This window comes from Motacilla alba, chromosome 1 (assembly GCF_015832195.1).
Source record: "Motacilla alba alba isolate MOTALB_02 chromosome 1, Motacilla_alba_V1.0_pri, whole genome shotgun sequence".
NCBI lineage: Eukaryota > Metazoa > Chordata > Aves > Passeriformes > Motacillidae > Motacilla > Motacilla alba.
In genome coordinates, this window is record NC_052016.1 from 1,918,404 (window position 1) to 1,941,408 (window position 23,005).

The 23,005-nt window shown below is 45.5% G+C and overlaps 1 protein-coding gene across 1 annotated transcript in view; it reads right to left on the reverse strand.

Moving 5' to 3' along the window:
- Positions 1–22,649, reverse strand: part of UMODL1 (uromodulin like 1) — a 51,915-nt gene extending 29,266 nt beyond the window's left edge. The window contains exons 1-10 of the mRNA XM_038128993.1: positions 22,501–22,649; positions 17,167–17,409; positions 10,645–10,806; positions 10,132–10,238; positions 8,049–8,241; positions 7,109–7,249; positions 6,226–6,342; positions 4,693–4,947; positions 3,141–3,253; positions 432–651 (exon numbers count right to left, since the gene is read on the reverse strand). Of these exons, the coding sequence (XP_037984921.1) occupies positions 432–651; positions 3,141–3,253; positions 4,693–4,947; positions 6,226–6,342; positions 7,109–7,249; positions 8,049–8,241; positions 10,132–10,238; positions 10,645–10,806; positions 17,167–17,344 (1,486 nt within the window). The 5' untranslated portion in view covers positions 17,345–17,409; positions 22,501–22,649. The remainder of the gene's footprint in view (positions 1–431; positions 652–3,140; positions 3,254–4,692; positions 4,948–6,225; positions 6,343–7,108; positions 7,250–8,048; positions 8,242–10,131; positions 10,239–10,644; positions 10,807–17,166; positions 17,410–22,500) is intronic.
- Positions 22,650–23,005: the final 356 nt, after the last annotated feature.

Here is a 23,005-nt window from a genome sequence, read left to right on the forward strand (position 1 = left end):
CCTTGGCCCAAATACAGTCCCCCAATCTTGGAGCACAAAACTGTCTAGAGGGCGTGTGGATCTAAAGGCTACAGCTATTCCACAGTAATCCTGTCTGCCTTTGAGAAAGCTTGAGAAAGATATGGCAAACTTCCAGCTGGGGACAGAGAGGAGAGAGAGGAAAATGAATAGGGAAACCAAGGGCTCCACTTGGGTTAACCACAGCGAGGAGAAGCAGTGCCTGCAGGTACCTGGGGACAGCCAGTGCTCCTTTGTCTGACCCTTCTGGGCTTATGGGTAAAAGCCCTGGAAGAATTCTCACATCATGGTTTTCTCTTCAACAAACCACATCCTTTATTTCTCTATTTTGTGAAGAATATTGGTGATACTGCATGTGATCAAACCACAAACACTGCTTTCCTCTTCCAAAAAAAAAAAAACCAAAAAATTACCTTCTACTGCAGTGTTTTGCTGATCCACCACAAGCACAGAAGCATTGTGCAGGTAGGAAAGCACCGGGGCAAATGTGGAGGCATCCACTGGGAACTCGGGATCCTGCACGGTGATTCTGAGCCTCACAATGATGCTTCCTGCTGCCAGGGATTCAATCTGCACTTTCAGCTTCCCAGATTTGTACAAGGCAGAAACGTTGGGTGGGAATGAATTTTCAAGCTGAGCAAAGGGAGACAATTATTGACAATTAGGGAGCCAACAGGTATCTCCTTAAACATTTATATAAGCACAACATAGAAGATGCTGGAAAAAGAAAAGTTCCAAAGTATTTCAGAAATCTTATTATCGTGGCACAAAGTAGTGCAAGTCTCCTGGATGCAACCCTGCTGAGAAGAACTTGGGGTGCTGGTGGATGAGAGGCTGGGCGTGCCCTGGCCATGGGCACTGGGACCCAGAAACCCTCTGGGCGCTGGGCTTCACCAAAATCAGTGTGGGCAGCAGGACAGGGGGAATTCTTCCCCTCTGCCCCCTTCAGGTGAGACCCCACCTGCAGAGCTGCCTCCAGCCCTGGGGCCCAGCACAGGAAGGACAAGAAGCTGCTGGAGCCAGTCCAGAGGAGGCAGCAGGATCAGACCTGCTCTGCTGTCAGGAAATGTTGAGAGAATTGGGATTGTTCAGCCTGGAGAGGAGAAGCCTCTGGGGACACTTAATTGTGACCTTCCAGTACTTGAAGGGAACTTACTGGAAAGATGAGGCAAGACTATTTACAAGGGCCTGGAGTGACAGGACAAGGGGGAGTGACTTCAAGTTGACAGAGGGTAAGGTTAGATTAGATATTAGGAAAAACTTCTTTACTCTGAGGGTGGTGAAGCCCGGGCACAGGTTGCCCAGACAAGCTGTGGATGCCCCACCACTGGAAGTGTCCAAGGCCAGGTTGGATGGGGTTCTGAGCAGCTTGGTCTGGTGGAAGATGTCTCTGCCTATGGCAGGGCTTTAGGACTAGATGATCTTCAAGGCCTCTTCCAACCCAAACCATTCTGTGATTATATAATTGTGCGATCCCTTTGAAAACTGTATCCATCTGACCACTGGTCATACAAACCAAGCTCCAAATTTTGGCTCAAGGGAGCAGAATTCCCCCGGCCCTGTTTGCTTGCAGCAGAGCCGACCTGTCCTGGTACCTGTGTGCAGCACAGCCTTGATGTTATCTCTGTATGTCACATATACATTTTCTTTCATTTGCAAGTGTGGGCATGGCTTTAGTTCCCAGGGGGCATTTGAAATTCACCAATCCAAGTTCAGCCTGCAGCTGAGTCCAGTAATAAAGAAACCTCAGGATGAGAGACAAGAAAAACGGAGGTGGATAACTTCAAAAAAATGTGTTTGAGACAGCCCAGCTTCAAGGCAGCACCATAATTACATCATGGTTAATTACCAAACCAGCTGAACAAATGGCATTACCCTGAACACTGAAGCTGGCACACTGCTGTCAGTATTAGAGCTGTGCAGGAACTGGCAGGTTCACCGTACATGTCTAGAAGGCAACTCCTTGCCTGAGCCTTTTCCTCCTGCATACACCTCGAAGTGTGCCTTTGAGCACGAATCCAGAGCCATAAATCAGCACAGATCTGTTCCCATTCATTCCCATTGAGAGCTTGCTCAAAAAGATCCCTACAAACAAGCTGCGTGGCTGGTCTAAGCTCACATCAGGGTAGAGAGGCAAGAGAACGAGGAGAGAAGAAACGAGAGGGGGATGTTGTGCTCACAAACACCCAAGGAGGCAGGAGCAACACAGATGGGCAATGCTCCCTTTTCTTCCCATCCTGATGAAGTCAATCAGGTCTGCATTAATCTCAGAGAAGACTCGGTCACCAAAATCTTCCTACACAACAAAAGTGAGCAACTCGCAACTGTGGGAAATAAAGCCATGTGAGGATTTCAACTAGCAATTTTTCTTGGGCCCTTGAATGTATAGCTCCCTTATTGTTTTGGGTTTTTCTCTTGCATTTAAATTCCCACATGATTACAAGTCACCCTTTATTTTGGGGGAGCCTTGTGTTGGGTGGAAATCCCAATGCCTCTGTCTGGGCCCTGTTCTGTGCAGCACAAATGTAGGAGAATGCTCCATCTGAAACCTCCCCTTTTTGGGAAGCTCAGAGCTGCCACCAGACTTCACGACTCAAGTTTTGTTTCAGGCTGATTACACCTGACTGTGGACAGTGACCACAAGTGTGCAGGCAAGGAATGGGGCTGGAGAGGAAAGCCTGATCCAGATACTTTCCCTGAAAGAAGAAAGAGAGCAGTGAACTATTTATTTGAGAGGAGGAAGGCATTTATTGAGCAGACTGTGCTGAAATGAATGCCAGGAATGCCATTTCAATAATCCATTTAAAAGCCTCAAGTTAATTTACTGTGAGTTTATTGCCAAATTAAAGATGCAAGGAAAGGAGCCCCCGTTGCATGCCTGCATTTATAATTCCTTCACTCTTCTGCAGGGGAAAATTCTCACTGGCTTCATTGCTAACAAGGCCAAGGGCTTGATCTGTCTAGTCAGTTGAATTTTGTTGTAATTATAAAGAAAGGTCACAGGAAATAGTATGCTGGTTTTTGAAGGAATATTTCATCCAGGTATAAAATCCTCTATTAGATTAAATAAATTTTACATTGAAAAAAAAATATATATATTACCCTGAGATGTAGTCATTTACCTCTGTAAGCAACAGCCTTGAAAATTCCTCATATGCTGAGCTGCTGGAATTGTGGAAATCATCAGTGAAGTTGTAGTTGAGAATCCTCATAGTAACATCAAATATCTTGGCCTCTGTGAAACACACCATTAAAACACACAGACAAAGTAGGAAAGGATTCAGTTAAAATTTATATATCTGGACCAAAATCTCAGCTGATGGAAGAAAGGAGGACAAGATTGAGAGATTTTGGTATTAAATAAAAAAATTAAGGCAAATAGACTCCTACAAGCTTCTGATACATTGAGAAGATGCATTTATATCAGGTCTAAAGAGATATTTTGGTGCCTAACTGTATGAGAACTGAGTGTACACATAATTTATGTGTGGGTTTACACATACCTGGGCATGGCCCTACATAACTCCTGCCTTGAAGTTGCACCCAGGGTTGAATTGCCTGTGGGCTCACCTCTGACCCACCAGGCACAGTTTTTATTTATTTATTTTCCTGATCTTGGTAGTGGGGATAGTAAATATATTCTCAAACTGAAAATACAACAAAAAAGCTGTGCATGTCCCTTGTGTGCGTGGTGAGCCCTGACAGATACTGTACAGAGCACAGGAGCCAAAACCAAGAGCCAAGGAATCTCTAACTGCTTTGTCCTGTATAAACACTCCCAGGCTGTTACTCCTTGGACTGATCCTTGGAAAAAATTTTCTTTTTCTCAAAGGCTCCAACTTCATACTCTGAAGTCCAGCCCTCTGTTTTCATAACCACTAGACCTCCTACTTTCCCTCCACAAAGAGAGTAATTTCCTTCTGACCCAAACTGGAGTCATCCCTCATCTCATCAAAGGGAAGGCTCTTAGGGATAAACATGAACAGCAGCATTCCCACTGTGGTCAGTAATAAAGAGTTCACTGCCTGCTCTTTGAAAAAAAAAAAGGGGGGGAGATTTATTTCTTTATTTGCATGGAGGCTTAGGAAATAATTTAAGACTAGAGAAAAAGCAAAATTTTGTTTGATCAACACAAACCTCAGGGCCTCAGGAAGCTCCCGCCACCAGTTAATTGAACAGAACTGGGCAGGTAGTCTGCAGCTTTCTTACTCAGTCCTTTAATCCTTTATTCAGCAGAATCTGCCCTTCCTCTGGGCAGATTGTTAGCTCAGCTGAGCCCTTGACAAACCAGTTGCCTGGATTTCCCTCTGGCCACAGCCATCAACCAGGGAAAAATGAGGCTTGCTGGGAGATGGATGGCAGCAGAAAGCAGTGCCAGGCACCAAAGAAATAAATTCTTAAACAAGGAATTATAGTTTAGCCTGATGTCTGTAATAGTCTAATCAGCTCCAGCACTGTTTTATCAACTTAGGCCAAAGTTCTGCTGCCTGATATTCTGGGTTGGATAAATGCTGGAGAAGATGAGATAAAAAGTGCTGAAGAAGTTGTTCAGTGAGGACCAAAGGGTCATTGCTGAACTGCAAGTGAGTGGGGATGGAAGGAGGAGAATGGAGAAGAATATAGCATATAATAATATGCTATATTATATAGATGTATTTTAAAGTGTTTCTTTACCTGTTTTAACATTTTGGTGGGAGGTAATGGTTTTTCCACAAGTTTCATAGCTGATCTCTACTGAATACATCACACCTGCCTCCAGGTGAGACACATCCATCTGCATTTCCTCTGTCTTCAGGTTTTGCACAGTTTGATTGCCCTTGGCCACCCGGACTTGGAAAGTGTGGTTCAGAGTGGAGCTGACAAGCCAGGACATTTCAAAGCTGCTGCTGGTAACGCTGAGGATTCGATGGTTTGTAACTGCACAGGGATCTGTTGCAAGAGTTGGCACAGAAAAAGCAACATTTCACTTTTAAATCCTTGTGCTGTTTGAAATCCACTGCACACAAGCACTTTGACAGCCAGTAGGGTGAGGACAGAATCACCAGCAGATCCCCTCATCCATGAACCATCCCACTAGAGTGACTGATTTAGTGTTTGACCTTTTTATTTCCTTTTACTATCTGCATTTCTGATGAATCAGAGAATCACAGAACAGTTTGGGCTGGAAAGAACCCTAAAGATCATCCAGTTCCACCCCCTGCCATGGGCAGGGACACCTTCCACTAGACCAGCTCAGAGCCCAGTCCAGCCTGGCCCTGAACACTTCCAGGGATGAGGCAGCCACAATTCCTCTGGACAACCTAATCTCCTCCAAATCTCTAGTCACAGAAGTAATCAGCCAGTGAGCTACAGCTGCAAGCAACAGCAGTAAGTTTGTGAGAGTGACTCTGGGTACTGTACGTGTGTTGACGCCTGCTTTGCCTCCTGTCATTTTAACCATCAAAATGCACCTGTTCAGGCAAAGGTTGCCTGGATTTATCCTGGAAACCCCCCAGGCCCCAGCTAGCAGAGGCTGGGGGAGAGTGGCGTGCAGCACTTCACCTGTCGTTCCACTCTAGTCCAGTGCAATCATTGTCACGTCAGTGGGGAAAGACAGGGCCCTTCAGAGATGATTCCACTCCTGGGAGGAGGAGGTGTTTAATCTGGGTAGGATGAGCTGCCCTGCAGCAGAGCCAGTCTGTCTGGCTCTGAGAGAGAGAGCCCAGACAAGACACCACTGCTGGAGAGAGCTGGGGCCAGGAGAGATGAGCATCACACCCCACGCTGACCCAGAGACCACGGCACGCTGCTGCCACAGCTTCAGCTCTTTCGTGCTAATGGGTTAGACTAAGGAGAAAAGGTTGTTTTCATCAACTCATGAATTGTTTTCATCAATAGAACACAATTTTTTCCAGCACTCTGAGCCAGGTGGCTGCCAAAATCCCCCAAAGCCACTCCCCACTGTGCTAGAGGGGCCTCAGTTTAATTCCTCTGGCTTCAGCTTCGATCAGAAGTTGTGGATGAAGATCAAGAGTACTCAGCCTGTCTCTCTGAAGTCTCAAAGAACAACTTAGGTCTATTTCCTCCCACAGAAGAACAGGGTGTTGTTAAAAGGGTTGTAATAACTCTTGCCTGAAAGGGCTGGATCGGCCATATAAACACAAATCTACTGAGGTTTGTTCCCATCACAAATCAAGAAAACATTTATTAAAATCCAAGGTTACTTACAGCACTCAGCATCTGTAGATTGGTTGGTTATGGACAAGAGACTTGATTTCCTTAGAGAAGGAGAGCTACTGCCAGTGTTAACAGCATTTACTGAACTTGGAGTAGATGCTACAATGCCTTGGGGAAAATCATATTATCAGAGTTAGAGCATTCCTAAGAAAACAAATCCAAAATAATACCATTCAGGTTTTCCACATGAAAAGCAGCAATGGAAGTTATATAAATAAAAAATAAAAGTGTTATCATATCACAAAAGCATAAAGTAATACACTATCTTCATTTTTGAGATTAAGGGACTGTAAAATTGTTTTCTAATTAAAGCATTGAATCTGCAAGCAGTTATTCATCTCATTATCTTAAAGCCTATTAGCAGGCCCATTGATGTCTGTGGGCTGTAAGCATATTTTGCTGAACTGGTACCACAAGGAATTATTTCAGCCAGTGCCAAACTCCAGCTGCTTGCAGCAGAGAGCTGAGCAGCAGTACAGGAGCTCAGGGTGGGATCATAGAACCACTGAGTCTGGGCTGCAGTCAAAACAGGAGCAAAGAAAATGGTAGAAATAATGCCATGAATTGTTCTCAAGAGGCTGGGGAGGTGCACTGACAAGTGGCTTGCTCTGAGAAGCAGTAGGGTCTGAAGTTTTAGGTTTTGACAGGTGAGTGAGGACAGCTGAGGATGAAACAGAGGAAACACGAGGGACTGTGAAATGAATACTCTGCATTTCCACCAGAAACAGGTAACAGGTTGATGTGGCATTTTCTCCAACAGGAGGAGAAGGGGCACTCACGCTCCAGAAATTCCTGCAGGTGACTCCTGCAAAGGAGCACAAAGTCCTGCAGGAACATCCTCAGCACTTCCCAGGGCGAGACCTACATTTCTTACCTTCCTTCCTTGGGCTCAGCCAGTGAGGGCTGACAGCGGCATGTTCATGCTGGGGGTGGCAGCTGTAATAACCCTCCCGGTTCACACAGCTGCTTTTCTCAGGGCAAGCATTGAATTCAGCATAGGAGCACTCATTGACATCTAGGAAGAAGAACACACCTTGCACAGATATTGGGAGCAGCATCAAGATTGATTTGCACTATGGGGAGACCAGGCTGTGGCTGTGATATATTCAGTGTAAAGCTGCAGTAATGCTGTTAAAGCCATTCTGGATGTTACCACCCTATCACTTTTTACCCCAATTCTTTGGAATTAGAGGACAATTAGGGGCAGCTCCAGCTGTAGGATGCCATCCAAACCTGAGATGTCAGCACAGGAGGAAGGAGGACTACCCAGTGATTTCACTGGAAGCTGGACTGAGCAAACACAGAATAAGAATGCATTTCAGGAGTGAAAATGTTCAGACAACTGCGGAGCAATAAGTAGCTTGACATAATTTAAAATTAATATATTGAAATGTTTATGTAACATTTAGAAAGCATGTAGTAATATACTACAGTAATTAACAGACTACAAATATGACTTCTTTCATACGAGCTGCTGGAAGCAATATATTTGCTTCCCAAGAAAACAGGTTTTTTAACAGCCTGTTTAATAAAACTAATGATTGTGCTACAAATATTTGCACGTATTTGCTTTTTCATCTGAAAAACGATGTTACTGCGAGAAAATAAATTTGAGGGCTCAGAGGCATTCCCTTCCAAAGTATTCACTCCAAAATAATCATTAACTCTCCATCCTATAACAGAGAGGTCAGGACTGTGTTTGCAAAGTTTGCAAGATCCTCTGTGCCGTCTTTGAAAGCAAATTACTGGTTATATAAACGAGATCCCAAGTGAAGAGGGACAAACCCCCTAAAATGTGACAGGATTACAGTGACCTTGCACTTGTGCGTCAATCACTTCATACACGCGCTTCACCATGGCCTTCAGGGAGGAGGACACCTCTGCCAGACGAGCTGGATGGTGCATGCCCAGGAGAAGCTGGGAGGCCACTGTCCCAGCGTAGATGTCCCCACGGTCACTGCGGATGTGGTGCACAGAGGCATTCAGGGGCTGCAGTGCACCAGTGACCTGGAAAACAGGGCAGCAAACACTGGAGCACCTCGGTCGTTTCCCAGCACATGAATTCTGCAGTGGTTATTATCATAGTCTGAGTGTAGGAAGAAATTCAGAAGCCATGGCAAAGTGGTTTAGGCCTGCATTTATGCAAGGTGAGTTTTATTTTCACGTTTCACAGCAGATTTATGTTACAGAAATGCCAAGCTCAGGGGGGTGTGGAGCTGATCTCAAAATATTTTGGCAGAAGGAGTGTCCTGGGTTGCAAGATGTGTGTATTCTGCTTCCCATCTGTCAGAGCTGGGGCAGTTCTCTGCTGTTCATGGGCAGTTTTTTCTTTATCTCTCCCACAGCCAATCCTCCCTCCAGGAGATCTCTGCTGTCCATGGCCACTGAGTGTCCCTGCATGGCTGAGAAAATTCCATCATCCCATGGGAGATGCTCTGCCCAGGGCAGGAGCCAAGCATTCCCACCTGGATCCAACCTGAGCCTGGAACAGCACAGCAGCCTTTGCCCCCTGCATTCCCAGAGGAGCAGCTTTCTCCTGCCCTGCATTCCCAGAGGAAGAGCAGGCCCATCTCCAGCAGCCCTGGAGCTGCAGAGGAAAACTCCAGCCTTGTGCAGGATCCCTGCTCCAGCAGAAGCACAGCTGGCACTGCAGGAGGGCTGAGCCACCATGGAATGGCCCTGCTGCCACCACCCTGACACACAGGGGGTCAGCTCCTGCTCTGACTCTGGCAGTGTTGTTTTGTATTACTGCATTTTTATTTTATTTTTATTTTCTTCCTTAATAAAGAACTGTTATTCCTGCTCCCATATCTTTGCCTGAGAGCATTTTAATTTCAAAATTATAACAATTTGGAGGGAGGTGGTTTGCATTTTCCATTTCAAGGGAGGCTCCTGCCTTCCTTAGCAGACACCTGTCTGTTCAAACCAAGACAAGGAGTAACCCAGGAGGAGGTGGGAAAAGTCCTGCTTTGCAAAGTCTCAATGGATTACCATAAATTACCCAGGCCACTACAATTCACCTGCAATAAAGTGTCCAACACTTCTTTGAACAGCTAAATGGACTGCTGGCAAAGGGAATAGAAAGAAAAAGAGGAAAAGCAATAGACTCAGGATGAGGGGTGGGATTAAGAGGCACAGAGAGACCCCAGAGAGACCAAGCCACCCCAACGGAGAGTCAGGAATGAGAGAAGGGATTTGCTGGTGAGCTGAGCATTAGGAGTCAGTGGAACAGACTGCAGGACACTCTGAGGAGAAGCACATTGAACAGCTTCACCTCAACTCCCCATGTCTTGAGTGTTCGACTTTTCACATTGCTTGTTTTAGACCAAGATGGAAAAGCCTTGGTGGATCCTTGCCCCTACTCCCTACTACACAGCAACAGGACCAGGGTTTCTTGCTTTTTTAGGATATGAGAAGGGGAAATTAGGTAGGAGGAAGAAGGACACTCATGCTGTTGTTACCATTTCTATTCTCCTGCCCATCAGTGCCAGCAGATAATGGCAGATAGGTTTGTCTTGGAAAGGCTTAACTTAAAATTCCGTATCAGAAAACATCATGCTTTGAAGGTCTTGAAGCCTGGTCCCAGTCTGTCATAGACCCAAAACTGAACTGAGACAAAGCTGGAGCAAGCACTACCTAAGCAGGAAAACCCCCTTTATTTCAGTATGTCTTCAAATTGCCTTTGGAAGAGACCTGAAAACTTTGCTAAAGAAACTGATAAATCCATGTTACTTGAATTGCTTAAGGACGCAGCTGACATTCAGTAATCAGAAATACAGAAAAAAATCAGAAATAGGGCAAAAAAAATCAATCTGGCAGAACAAAAAGGGGCAAAGAGTGGCCCCTGAGTACCAGAATCATGGGTACAGCAAGGGAAGAGTTTGCTTTTGGACATACCACGGAGTGCAAGAGGCGGGAATGATTCAGAAGGTGGGAATCCACCCGGATCAATTCGCTGAAATCCATTTTCACAAGCACTGTCACGTTGTACCAGAACATCCTCCCTGCAGCGGAGGAAATAAAACAGCCAAGTCATCTGAGGTCTGGTGCTGCAGAAGGCGACAAAACTTCAGGGAGGCTTGGAGGAAACCAAGCAAGATTTCACCTGGCAAACCTCGAGGGGCCCACAAACAGCCCAGCTGGGGCCTCGTTTGCCATATGCCACAGGCAGAGGAGCCAGACAAGGAGAAGGAGCCAGGGAAGGTTTGCTGGACCCACAGCACCCACACACCACCCAGTGCTCACGGGTGCAAGCGCTGAAGCTGAATCTCCTGGAGTCCATCCAAGGCACATTCCCGTATTTGTTTTAGGAAGAGCTATGGTAACAGTTTTCCTGCCCACTCCCACCCTTAGGAGGGAAAATTAAGGGTATTTCTATTAGAAGCAGTGTTGGATTTATCAGTAACATACCCTCTGGCATGGGATCCACACAGCCTGCTCCTTTGGATGAGCTGCAGCATTTTTTCAGCCCTGGACATTCAGTATCGAACGTGCAAGGATAATCAAATGTTTCCATATCCTTCACTGGACAAATACCAGGTCTTGAGGCAAATACAGTGGATCTATTGAGTGCTAAGTAACAAAAACATTTCTGAGAACAAAAATACAGAAAGTTTTTTTCCCGTAAAATTGTGATATTTAATTTATACCAAACACATCCTCCTCATTTTAGAAGTGTGTCTGTTCTGAGTTTTTAATGGGAAGAAAACAGCAGCCTAAAAAAATCATTATTTCATTTCAAGGATGTAAATATTCTCAGATCTTTCTCTTGTCCATGACATTTCCATTACAGAAATTTTGAATTTCTAACTTTCCATTAATAATTATGGATGGATGGGCTCATAGGTAAGTTTCTAAATGTGGAGACACTGAAGCACTGAGAAACAGAAAATGTGCCTGATACCAGCTGTGACTAATCCAAATAATATATAATAATCAAAGAAAACAGGTAAGACAGAAGTTGAGAACCTTCATTTAACATTTTGTGGCACAAATTTAACCTTAGCTGCAGTAATTCTATTCCAGCTGGCCACTCCAGGAGGTTGGTAGCCCACACCAGAGAGCCCTGCCGAGAGGGCAGCTGAGGCAGGAGGTTGCTGCTTCCCAAATCAAGGGCAGACAGTGGTTCTGGGTCAGTGCCAGCACAAAATCTCTTCTAGGGAGGAAAAGAGAAAATATTTCCAAGCCCTACGAACTCATTTCTTTACCCACACTCTCAAACACAGCTCCAAGCAATGCCCAGCTCTGGTCTTTCTAAGCAACCTGAAAGAAATCTCTTTTCCATTTGTTTTGCACCTCTGGGTTTTTGATCCTTTACTGAGCAATTGAAGTCAGCCAGGAGAAAAATGAACCTGATTGTTGCAATAGGAACAGTTGTGGTGCAGGAAAACCACATTTGACGCAATAAAGCCCACAGCAAGTGAAAGGACCACGGCAAAATATAAATCTGTTACGAACTGTCAGTTCTGTGGGTTTACAATTTCTGTTATCCCAAGGCTCTGGATGAGAGTAAATGTGAGGTTTCTGAGAAGCAGGAGGGGATATTGAATGCAGCACTTTTGGCCTCAGCCAAGTGACCTTCTTAGCCAAGGAAATTATCTTAATTAACCAAGATTTAAACTGAATCTACACAGCTTGCTGCCACGTGCACGTTCCAGGTCCTCCTCTCCCTGGGGCTGGCACTCCCCAGGAGGTTTCCCCAAACAGGTCCTTTTCCTAGAAATGTCCCTCTTGCTTTTCAAAGCCACATTCAGGTGTGATACAGCCTCAGCTGAGTCACACACATCCCCAGCCTCAAGTGATGGCTCCTTCTCAGCCTCCTGTGCAGGGAGCTCAGCAGCCTCTCACGCTGGGCTTTGCACAAACACGAGCACCGAGGGCTTTCCTTGTGTTAGAAAATTCCCTATTCAACTGTGCTCTTTACTGTTCAAACCAGGCAGCTGGAGCCAGGCGTGGAAATTCCTCCAGCTCTGAGATTCAAGTGCAGTTCAAGCAGGTTTGAGGTTCAAAGGAGTTTTTTCCCCACCTGTGTCTCTTTTTTTTATGTCTGTGTGTGTGTGTTTAACTGCAGTGTAAATGGTTTAATGAGTCCCATGCAATCTCAGAAAACTCTATTGAATCCTGGCTGGGTGCCACAGCGCCATTTATCTGAAAATCAAAAGGTCATCTTTTTCAGATCAACGGAAACAGAGATGGATTCACTTCACATTTCTGCCTAATTGTACCAGACGCACTTTGGAAATTCAATTTATGCTCTCCCCTTCAATCATGCTGGGGACAGTCACCGACCAAGCAAGCAGCGAGGAGCAAGCCGGCCAACTCCTGTGTCATTTGGATGGAGTACAGGCTTTTCTCCTCTGTTATTTACATAAATGTATGGAAGCAGAACTGCAGCTTAGCAACCAAAGGTTGCTTGCCAGCCTGCCTCTGGACAGCTGCTGGATCTGCTGTAGGATGGGGCATCGCCCAGGAGGCTGATGCTGAGGGACAACATCAACTCAGCCATAACCCCTTCCTCTCCCTTCTTCCATCTGGAAGGGATGGTTTCTTCCAGAGGGTGTGGTGGAGCCAGGGACCAGCACCCTGCATTCGCCTCAGGTATCAGAAGGTGGAGACAAATCCATGAAATGACAGAGGAAGCCCCTGGGAAGGTCTGTTCCAAAGGCAGGCTGGCAGTTTTCACCGCACAACCCTGGTTTTGGGGGGTCTTTGAGCACTGGTAGCCTTTACTTGCTCAGGCGGATGCTTTCCATCCTGACTGCCTCTCCAGGGGTTTAATTTGGATTAGTGCTGATCCAGCATCTGACAAATATTTAACACCCATCCTGGGTGTTCCTCTTGCCTTATAGGGGAGAAGGCAAAGGGGGATGTGACCATGGTTTACAAAATCCCAAAGGCAGGGGGCAAGGTGAAGGCAGAGCTGGTTTTCACCAGAACCCACAACAATAAAATGGGTGAAAGAACTCACTTCTTTACCCAAACAGGAGGGAACTTCTGCAATTTGTCAGCACGGGGGGTGTGGAGACAGGCAGCTTCAGGGGGCTCAAAAAAGGGACAAGGCAACTCCCAGAGAGGATTCCCATCAGCAGACAGCACGGGGAACAGGCAGGGATGCCAATAATCCCATTTCTGCAGCTGCTGGGGGCACACAAGGGACACAAACTGCAGGGCAGCCAGAGCCACCTGCTTCTGGGTGAAGCCCAACAGCACATTCTGGCACCTTCCCACCCCAGGCTGACGCTGCAGTGCTGCCCATATGTGACACCACTGTCCCCTGGCTTTCCCGTGACAGCCCAGCACAGGGACAGCTGTGGCCAGCTCCTGCTGCTGTGCCTACAGCCAGCATGGGAACATCTGCACGCCAGCTCTGCAAGGTCCCAGCCCTGCTGAGGAGCTGCTTGCACACCTACAATGAGCTTTTTTGTTTTGTTTTGTTTTTCTGAAAACCTTCCAAAGTTGTGCACGCGCGGCACGCCGATTAAAGCCCGACTTGAACATTGCAAATCGAGTGCTCTCAAGAAACTCCACAATTCAAGTTGTCTTGAGCCTTCTTATTTCAAGAGTAAGTGTGCTTAAAAACCAGCCTTCATCACGTGCTGATGCACTCTTTCCCTCCCTGGCTGGGGATCAGGCAGGGTTAGATGGCAGATAAGGAGCTCTCTGGTTTCATCTCGTGCTGGAAAGTGGGCAGCAAGCCAGCCACCAGGAGAAATAACCACAGCATCCATTCAGGCAGCTGGAAACAAGCCTGGAGAGCTGGATCCTACCTCTACCTCTAAAAGACAAGATGCTGGGAGAAGTTTTGTATGGTGAAGCAACCTTCAGGGTTTCACAGGTCTGTGAGCTTGACCTGCAGCCCTGTGCCCCAACCATACAAGTTGTGAAAAGCAGCACTAAGCACTATGAAAATCAAAACAAATCTGTGAAAAAAAAATTAAAACTGCACCCAAGGTGTCTGAAAGCAGGTCTGAAACCAAGACAGAATGGTTTGATCTGTTTCTCCGCAGCTCAGTGGCCCATCTGTGAACGACACAGAAGCTCCCTCGCTTCCCACAGCCTTTGTGAAGACAAATTGGTGCCTGTGAATCCCCCAGGATTCACCTTCAGAGGTGATAAATAATTCTCCACTCAGTGAGAGGCTGAGCAGAGCACTGAATGTGGAGGTCAGGAAGGCACACTCTGGGGAGCTCCTCAGAGGGGCTCCATCATCCCTGGGCAAGGGGAAATGTGGTCCTTGGGGCACTGCAGAGCTGGATCAGGTAATTAAAAGAGTTCACTGATCTGCATGCATGGCCAAAAAGAGAGAAAACTTTTTTTTTAAATTTAATTCTACCTAAAGAGTTAATTCCAGCACTTCCTAACTTTTAGTATTTAGCTTTTCAGCTGTTATTTACAAATGTCAAAGCCATTTGTATGTGCACCTGTAACAGTATCCTGATGGACAGACACACAACTAGTGAGAACTCCCAGAGCCACTTGACCAGTGGTCTAGAGTAAAGAAATAATAAAAGCAGGGCCTGCCATATCCCAGGCAGGGAAAAAAACGTTTCCTTCCAGGAAGAGAAGGTGAGGAGTGGCCAGGAACAGGCTGCTGTGAAAGGTCATGGAGACCTTTCCACCCCTGGCAGGATGGGGAGCATGGATAATGTCAGGAAGAAAATAACAGTAGTTCAGCAGAGTGCTGTGCAGTAATTTCTGCAGTTCCAGTTTCTCTTCTCATCATTTATTTAAGACTGTGTCTAGACAGTGCATTACCATTCACAGAATTTATGACTAATGCCCCGAAAAGCAAAGATACCAGAATAATGTAAACATGGAAATCACCTAGAAGCCACACAAATCCTTAAATGGTTTTAAATATCCCCAAATTAACTTTTACAGGGAAAAGTGTCAGGGTGACCACAGTGTCTCATGGACAAACTTGCCCGGTGTGCCCATCAACAACATGGCAAGGGCAGGGTGGAAATTCTGCAGCTAAGCTGTACGAGAGATTTACAGATTTGTTCATGTTGGAAGAAACAGAATCATCAACAGCTCTCAAGCCTAAAATATCCCTAGAGATGCTTTTAAGAGACAGAATTATACTGGGAAAGAAATATTTCAAGCGTTACCAGGATGATTTTTTTTTTTCCACACAAGAAGATGGTTTTGACTTTCAGAGGTTCAGAAACACCTGAATTTCTTGTGCAAACAGTGACAGCCACGGTGGCTTTTCCACTTTTAGCTGGCACAGCTCTTTCCTTGTACTACAGAATTAAAAAGCCATTTTCTCTGATTGCCTCTCAGTCCTGCCATTTGATACTTACAGGCACACATGTATGCACATGTCTGTATATCCAAAAGACTGCACTGAAGTAACTTTTCAACCATCATTAAATGCACTGGAGATTTTCCCCTGTGTGGAACTGATGCTTGGAAAATAGAGATGATCAGCAGCAGGTCCTTTGCCTGTCTGACAAATCTGCTTGGGCACACAGTAATCTGCAGCTCAAATTCTGCTTTGCTGGGACTCCACAACAGCCAAACAATAGCGGGATACAGTAAATTAGGAATTATGCTTTAATTTCTCTTCTCTAGCAAACAATTTTAGGAACAAATAAAACATATCGACCATTTTTGTGCTCCCATCCCTCCGTTAAATTTCTTCCAGACACAATAATCTACCTGTGACTGTGGAGAAAATGCCTGGGGGGGAAAAATAATGTTTGGAAGCTCTTTTTCCAATGCTCTGAAGCAATTTAAATGTGGGATGAGCACATTGTTCTTGACAGATCCCGTGACAGGACACATGGCTCATCCCCCCTCATGCCACTGTTACATGATCCTGTGCAGGAGCAGGTTTGGGGACATTCCCACAGATCTGAGTCACCCAAATTCTTATGACCCAGAACAAGGGCCAGGGCTGCAACAGGACCTTTCCTTTCAATCTGCTCTTCCTGTGTGTGGTTAAGTAAATGCCCGGGTCCATTCTGAAAAGTGGAAATAGAGAAAATGCAATGTCATACTGAAAATAGGAGACAAAACTACGTCCTGCAGAACTTTTCTGGATGATGGAAAAGTCCAGTGCTGGTTTAGATAATTCAAGATGCCTGCTCAGCTTAAAAGCATCCAAATTTATCCATTGGAAAAAGAAAGTTCCTTTTCCCCAAGGAATCCCCTCCATCTATGTCTCAAGTTCTGATAAAACTGGGAATTTCTGATTGACAGCTGGTAACCCTGATATGGGAAGGGGAAAAAGCTTCCATCTTGAGACAAAGGTGGTTGAGTCTTCCTGAGTAGACTTATTAACACTCAGATGTTAGATCAGATCCACCAAAAAGCTCACCAGTCCTCAGACCTCCCACACAATCACAGGTAACCAAGGAAGTCCTAAGAAAATGGATCCTAGTCTAGTTTGGGTTGGAAAGCATCTGGTATCAAGTTGCCCCTGAGGTCACAGGTTGTTTTAGATTTGAACCAAAATTGGGTTTGCATTCTGGGAACAGACCCTGCTCCACATCAAAGGAGATGCTATTCCAAGTGCATCCTGAATTACTTTGGAGGAGAAAGCTCCTGGTGTCCATGCAGGCAGGCTCAGAGCAGACACAGCACCAGACAGTGAATTCTTGCTCTTGGCCGGGGATAGTGGCCCGAACCTGGACAGGTAATGAGCCCTTGGAGGGTTAACCAGCAGGTGCCTTCCTCAGGCTTCCCTGGAAGTTTAGTGAATTTGTGACTAGAGGTGGCAAAGAGCAAGTATCAGGAGTTCTAATCTGCTATGTCCACTCCTTGCCATGTTGGACAAAGTTTCCTGCACATGGTTTTAAACTCATTTATTTCAGTGAATAGGAACCTATGGCCCAGAACTGAATCAAGCCTTTAGACACCTCAGCTGAAGTGAATCTTCTTCCATAAGAAGCATTTATTTCCTATTTTATTGTGAATAAAACTTACCTAGAGAGCAGTAGAGCCCAACTTGCTCATATCCTTCACAGCAGTCTGTGAGAGTGATGGTTTCAGGGACTTCAACGCTGTGAAACTCTGTTCTGTGCTGTGTCTGGGGACACACCATCCACGGGATCCACCCTCCACAGGATGTGTTCTTCTCATAGGACTTTTGGTAGGCAACCATTTTAAACACACTTTTGGTCAGGGTGTAGTTGCACAGATGGTACCCTAGCAAAGAGAGGCCTTTTTCTGGGAAACAGAAACAGGAAAGAAAGGGATCAGCAGTAACTTGTCACCCTGATGGCTTTTGACTTCCTTTTTCTACCTCTGTCGAGGTCGGGATTGAGGGTACTTGAGATGATAATTCACGTTCAGACTCGGGTGTTTATTGTTTGTTATCCATGTCACAGCCTCACAGCAGTGAGTTCTGCAGCCTTTCACTAACAAGGTACAAAATGGCTAACCATCTCTTGTTACAAGGTCTTTTAAGACTAAACTGTCCAATTAAGAAATGCCACCTAAATTATTTTCCCTTTCAACCCAATAACTGATCCCTCAAAGTCGGCAGCGTGGACTTGTCTGTCCAACAACAAAACACCATCCCAAACCCATGGAGAAGGAGGAAGAAGAAGGTGAAGAAGAACAACCTGCCTCCACCCTAACACCTCCATCTTGCTTCATATTCATTTCTACATTCTAAAACCCCAAACTCTAAGTTTTCCACCCTGTGATATTACACACTTCTAACCAACTGCACACCCGTAATCCCAGTGCTATCAATCAGTTTTGGAAGCCTGTTCCACAGCCTCAGTCGAATGCTGTGTTCTCCAGGGAGTCAGAGTCTGTCTGTACAGAAAGTCTAAAATTCTCAGCATCCAGAACTCCAACAACACCCCGGAGCAGAAGCTCCCTGCAGTATCCAGAGGAAAACAGAGTTGTAAGAAAACAGTGACAGAACCAACACAGATGAATGATTTCCAGGAAGGCTGACGTTGGGAAGAACATGGCTTCCAAAAACAGACACAAGAAAGAATTGGTAGTGACTGCTTGTCATAGGCATCACTTTGGTCATGAAAGGATGAAGACTGGCAGAAAATTCAAAGAGTTCTTGGTGCCTTCAGGTGCGAGGCGGGAAAAGGGCAATTTAACTCAAGTTAATATTAAGGAAATTTACATATGTTAATATAAATTAACAGTAGAGCACAATTGGCATTTCCAGGGCAGAGTCATCCAAGCAGTTTAAAAGCCCTCTCCAGCCTGCTGTTGCCAAAGCCTTCATCACTCCCCACTGACTACACAGGGAACAAAGGGTGAGGAACTCATGGGCAGATGAGTCACAGGAGATGTCTGGAATAAGACATCCTTCAGACATCACCCCAGGCTAAAACTGGGTACTCACACATCACTGGGAAGCACTTCCAGGTATCCGACACAAAAGGTATTCCTGGAGATCCTGCACTGCCTCTCTGCATCCGGAGCAGACCTTGCTGATCAGCCACTGGAACCCTGCAGTGCTTCATTGACTTTGAGTACAGAGGCAGTGATAAGGTCATTAACTGCATCATTTCACACAGGTCTGGGCATGGGACTCAGCTTCCAGAGCTCTGAAACCAGTTCTAGGTGCTTTGCTTAAAACTGAAATACTTCAGCAGGGATAAAGGAAAAACCCCAACGCCATACGACAGAAAGAAACCCCAACAACAGAAACAAAAGCAGATGGAGTTTAAGAATCAGCAGTTAGCAACCTACAGTCATGTCACAGACATCAGGCTGGCTCCTAATGAGATGTTACAGAAGCCAGAGGGGCTGAGTCACCCTGTGTCCCATTTGGGAAACAGATCGGATGGAATTAAAATGCCTGTATCATCCTCTAGCCAAAGCAGAAGAAACTTTAATAAGATAAATATGAATTAGCTGCAGAGGTTCAAATATAGCAGGACTGTTTTCTTTTTTTCTGAGAGCTCTGAGGGCACCAGGGTCAGCCAAGAGACAGACTGAAGCTAACACAATATACACACCAGGCACACAATTAAAACATTTACAGCTTATCATATTTGTACAACTTATCTCCTGCCTGAATATGTGAAACGTGTTTAAAACGATTCAAGAAGAAAAAAAAACAATTGTCAGGCTTTTAGGAATCCTGTGCTTTTATCACAGCTGAACAAAAGATGTGGGCAATTTGATCAGGACTAGGAAAAGAGCTTTGGAGGGGAGGATCCATTTGAGCAGGACTAGGAAAACAGCTTTGGAGGGAAGGATCCATTTGAGCAGGACTAGGAAAAGAGCTTTGGAGGGAAGGATCCATTTGAGCAGGACTAGGAAAAGAGCTTTGGAGGGGAGGATCCATTTGAGCAGGACTAGGAAAAGAGCTTTGGAGGGAAGGATCCATTTGAGCAGAACTAGGAAAAGAGCTTTGGAGGGAAGGATCCATTTGAGCAGGACTAGGAAAAGAGCTTTGGAGGGAAGGATCCATTTGAGCAGGACTAGGAAAAGAGCTTTGGAGGGGAGGATCCATTTGATCAGGACTAGGAAAAGAGCTTTGGAGAGGAGGATCCATTTGAGCAGGACTAGGAAAAGAGCTTTGGAGAGGAGGATCCATTTGAGCAGGACTAGGAAAAGAGCTTTGGAGAGGAGGATCCATTTGAGCAGGACTAGGAAAAGAGCTTTGGAGAGGAGGATCCATTTGCAGTGCAGGGACAGTCCAGAAAAAAAAACATGGAATAGACTTGGTGTCTAGAAATGGCCTCTGGAAGCCCAGCCCTGCTCTGCCTCGCTCATCTGAGCCTTCCTCCTGCAGCAAAGGCAGAGCTGATGCTGGGTTGTGCCCCAGGGAGTGCCTGTGAGAACCACAGAGCTCCCAGCAGGCTCCGGGGACTCTGAGCTGCTCCTTGGAGCAGCTCAGCAGGAAAATATTGAGAGTGGGAACCCCACTGCCTGCTTCTTCCTCCCAGCCAGCCTCCAGCAGGACACCTCTGTGTCCACTCCCTGGGGCTCTGGGACAGCAGCTGAGGTCTCCACACCCCTGAGAGGCAGCAGGCTGCTCTTTGTCCCTAAGCTGGGAGTGGAAGGAGGTGGTCAGGAGGGACAGAAGACACCCAGACCCTGCCTGAGCCAGGAGAGGAGCCCAAAGGCTGGGATGGAGTTCAGAGCAGGGCATGGCTGTGCAGGAGGGAACGGAAGGAGAGGTTACAGTTATCCTGGACCTTCAGGATAACTCTCTGAGAGAATGGGGAAGGAAAGAAAATGTGGGTTCTGGAGCAGGAATCAGAGCTCAGGGGCTGCTTTTTATTCAGTGTGTTCGATCCATTAGCACCTCACACGAGGCACAAGTGCCTGACAAGAAGCAAGCAGCTGTCATTGCATTTTGGAAAGCATTCCCTTGCCATGTGTTAAGAGTTCTCCAAGAATACCTTTCTCTGCAAATGCTCCTAGGCATGTAGGTGTGGAGGGGAAAAGTTTTGCTTCAGCTTTTTTATTTGTTTTTGGTTTTTTGGGGTTTTTAAATATTTTTTTATTTTGTAATCTGAATGGCTAAATGACCAGAGTGGAACAGATTTAATACCTAAATAATTTTGGTTATAGCCTTTCCCTGGAGAAAGTGCACAAACATCCTGTTGTGACCAGGGAGGGAGGCAAGAGCAGGACAAATATTGTTCTATGAAAATGAGAAACTCCTACATGCAGGAATCAGACTGTTATAGTATAAAATCAGGTTTAAAGGGGAGTAGGGCAGGTGAGAAGCAAGAGCTCAGCCTTGTTCCTCATCCCCATGATCCCTCCTTTTTTTCCAGAGCTCGTGTAAAGCCTGGCAAGAGCAAAGCAGGGACTGGAAGGGAAAAACTGAGTAAAGAGAGCACTGAGGATTCGTGTTGTCCGTGGAGAGCTGAGGCTGCAGCCCTGGAAAGCTAAAAATTCCAGTGTCAGCTGAGCTGGCTTAGTCTCTACAGCAATGTGCAACATAAATACAGGTATGAAACTGAGAATAAGATGGTGTGGAATTAGACACAGTTTATAATTGGAAGCTACAGCTGTCAGAGCAGATATGAAGTCATATTTCATACTTAAACATTGATACTAGGTACATATATATATATATATTTATATATTTATATATATACACACACTAGGTATAGAATGAGGCTGCCAAAGCCTAAAGAGAAGCTGTGAGATGAGGCTGTGGTGGTACAAAAAGATGCCCTCAGTGCAAGGAGTTGGACTGAAGGTGTCAGGGAAAAGCAGAGCACCACCAACCTCTGCCCCATCCATCACTTCCAGACCATTCAAAACAAGCTTTGACACTCACAGAGTTCAATTATTTTGCTGACAGCAGTTTGCTGCTGAGCAATGTGGCTTGGATCAATTTGGGCTCTTTAGCAAATTGGCTTTCTGCTCTCATTACTCCCATCTGTGGGATTATGGCACAGTCAAATGGGATTGAAAGGCACTGGCTGCTGTTTGCAGTGACTCAAAGCTGAAGTCAGTGGCACAGCAGAAGGCAGTCACCTGCCATTAGCATGGATATGTTACACCTATCATTTCTGGATTTTAGATTTTGTCTCAGAAACCACCATCAGGGAAAATTTCGATTCTGTTTTTACGTTAAGCAAGAGCACAAACAATTAAAGCAAACCCTTTATTAACAGGAACAAACACTGAGAGGGAAGCAAAGGCTGCACAGTTACAGGCTCCTTGGAACTCAAGGTTAAACTCAGGGCAGAACTGAGAGCATGACCAAAAAAACAGCAATAAAAAAAATGCTTCACAGCATTTATGCCACAGACAGAGCTGCAGTTCTGGAAATTTCACCACTCAGGTGTCGCAGGAGCCGCTGTGAGCTGGGATCTGCAAAATCTTTTCTCACTGCAGAGCAGACTGAAAGACAAGCCCCTTTCTTATCTTGACATAACCTTAAAAATAAACTGTTGGAACAGGTTCACGGAGGGCAGATTCAAGCTTAGTTTTGAAAATGCAAACTCTCCAAAACATGAATGAAAAAAGGATCATGGGCTTGATATTTCCACAGCTTCCAAATTTTAAAGTCAACATCATTTACTTTAGATGGCACTGGGATGGGAGTTCTATTGGCCCTGATGCCTGCAAACCTCTTTTCTGCTGTGGCTTGGACAGAATGACAGAAAAGTCTGCAAGGTTCTAAGAAATATGGTTTATATTTAACTGAGACGCACAAAACCACTTAAGTAAAGAAAAGCAATGAAGAGCAGTCAAAAATCTTTACATTTTCTCATTTAAATGAATCAAACCAGAAATTAAGAAGAAATTAGGGGTTCATTTAGCAGTTACAGTTGGGTTAGGGTTTTTCAAAATTACAGCCCGTACCACAGATGAAATTTAAGCATGTCTTCTACAGCTTCATCTTATCCATCCCCAGGAATCTGCCAGGCACATTTCCTGCTAATGCTCATTTTAAAGACCATTTTCATAAAAATTTGCACAATACTGAAGACAAAGCAGAAATTCCCCTTCTTCGTTTCTGGCACAAAGGAAATGACAAGGATTTTTGCCTGGGGATGAAAGGTTGGGGACAAAGGTTGCATTTTTTGCTTGGTTAGATTTTCTCTGTTCAATTATCAACAGAGGATTCTTAAATGGTCACTGGGACGTTGCCAGTTCTCTGGAGAGTGGCCACCTTGCCTGGTTTATTTCAAAGAAATATCTATGCAACATCCAAATGAAGCTGGGATTGCATCACTCACCTGTAATTTCATCTCCCCTTCCCTGCTGCGTGGCTGCCCAGAGGATGAGAACAGAAATAAGAGTGATCCTGGCCACTGCAGGGCCCATCCTGGATAAACCTTTCTTATCCCTTTGTTTCCAAGGTGGC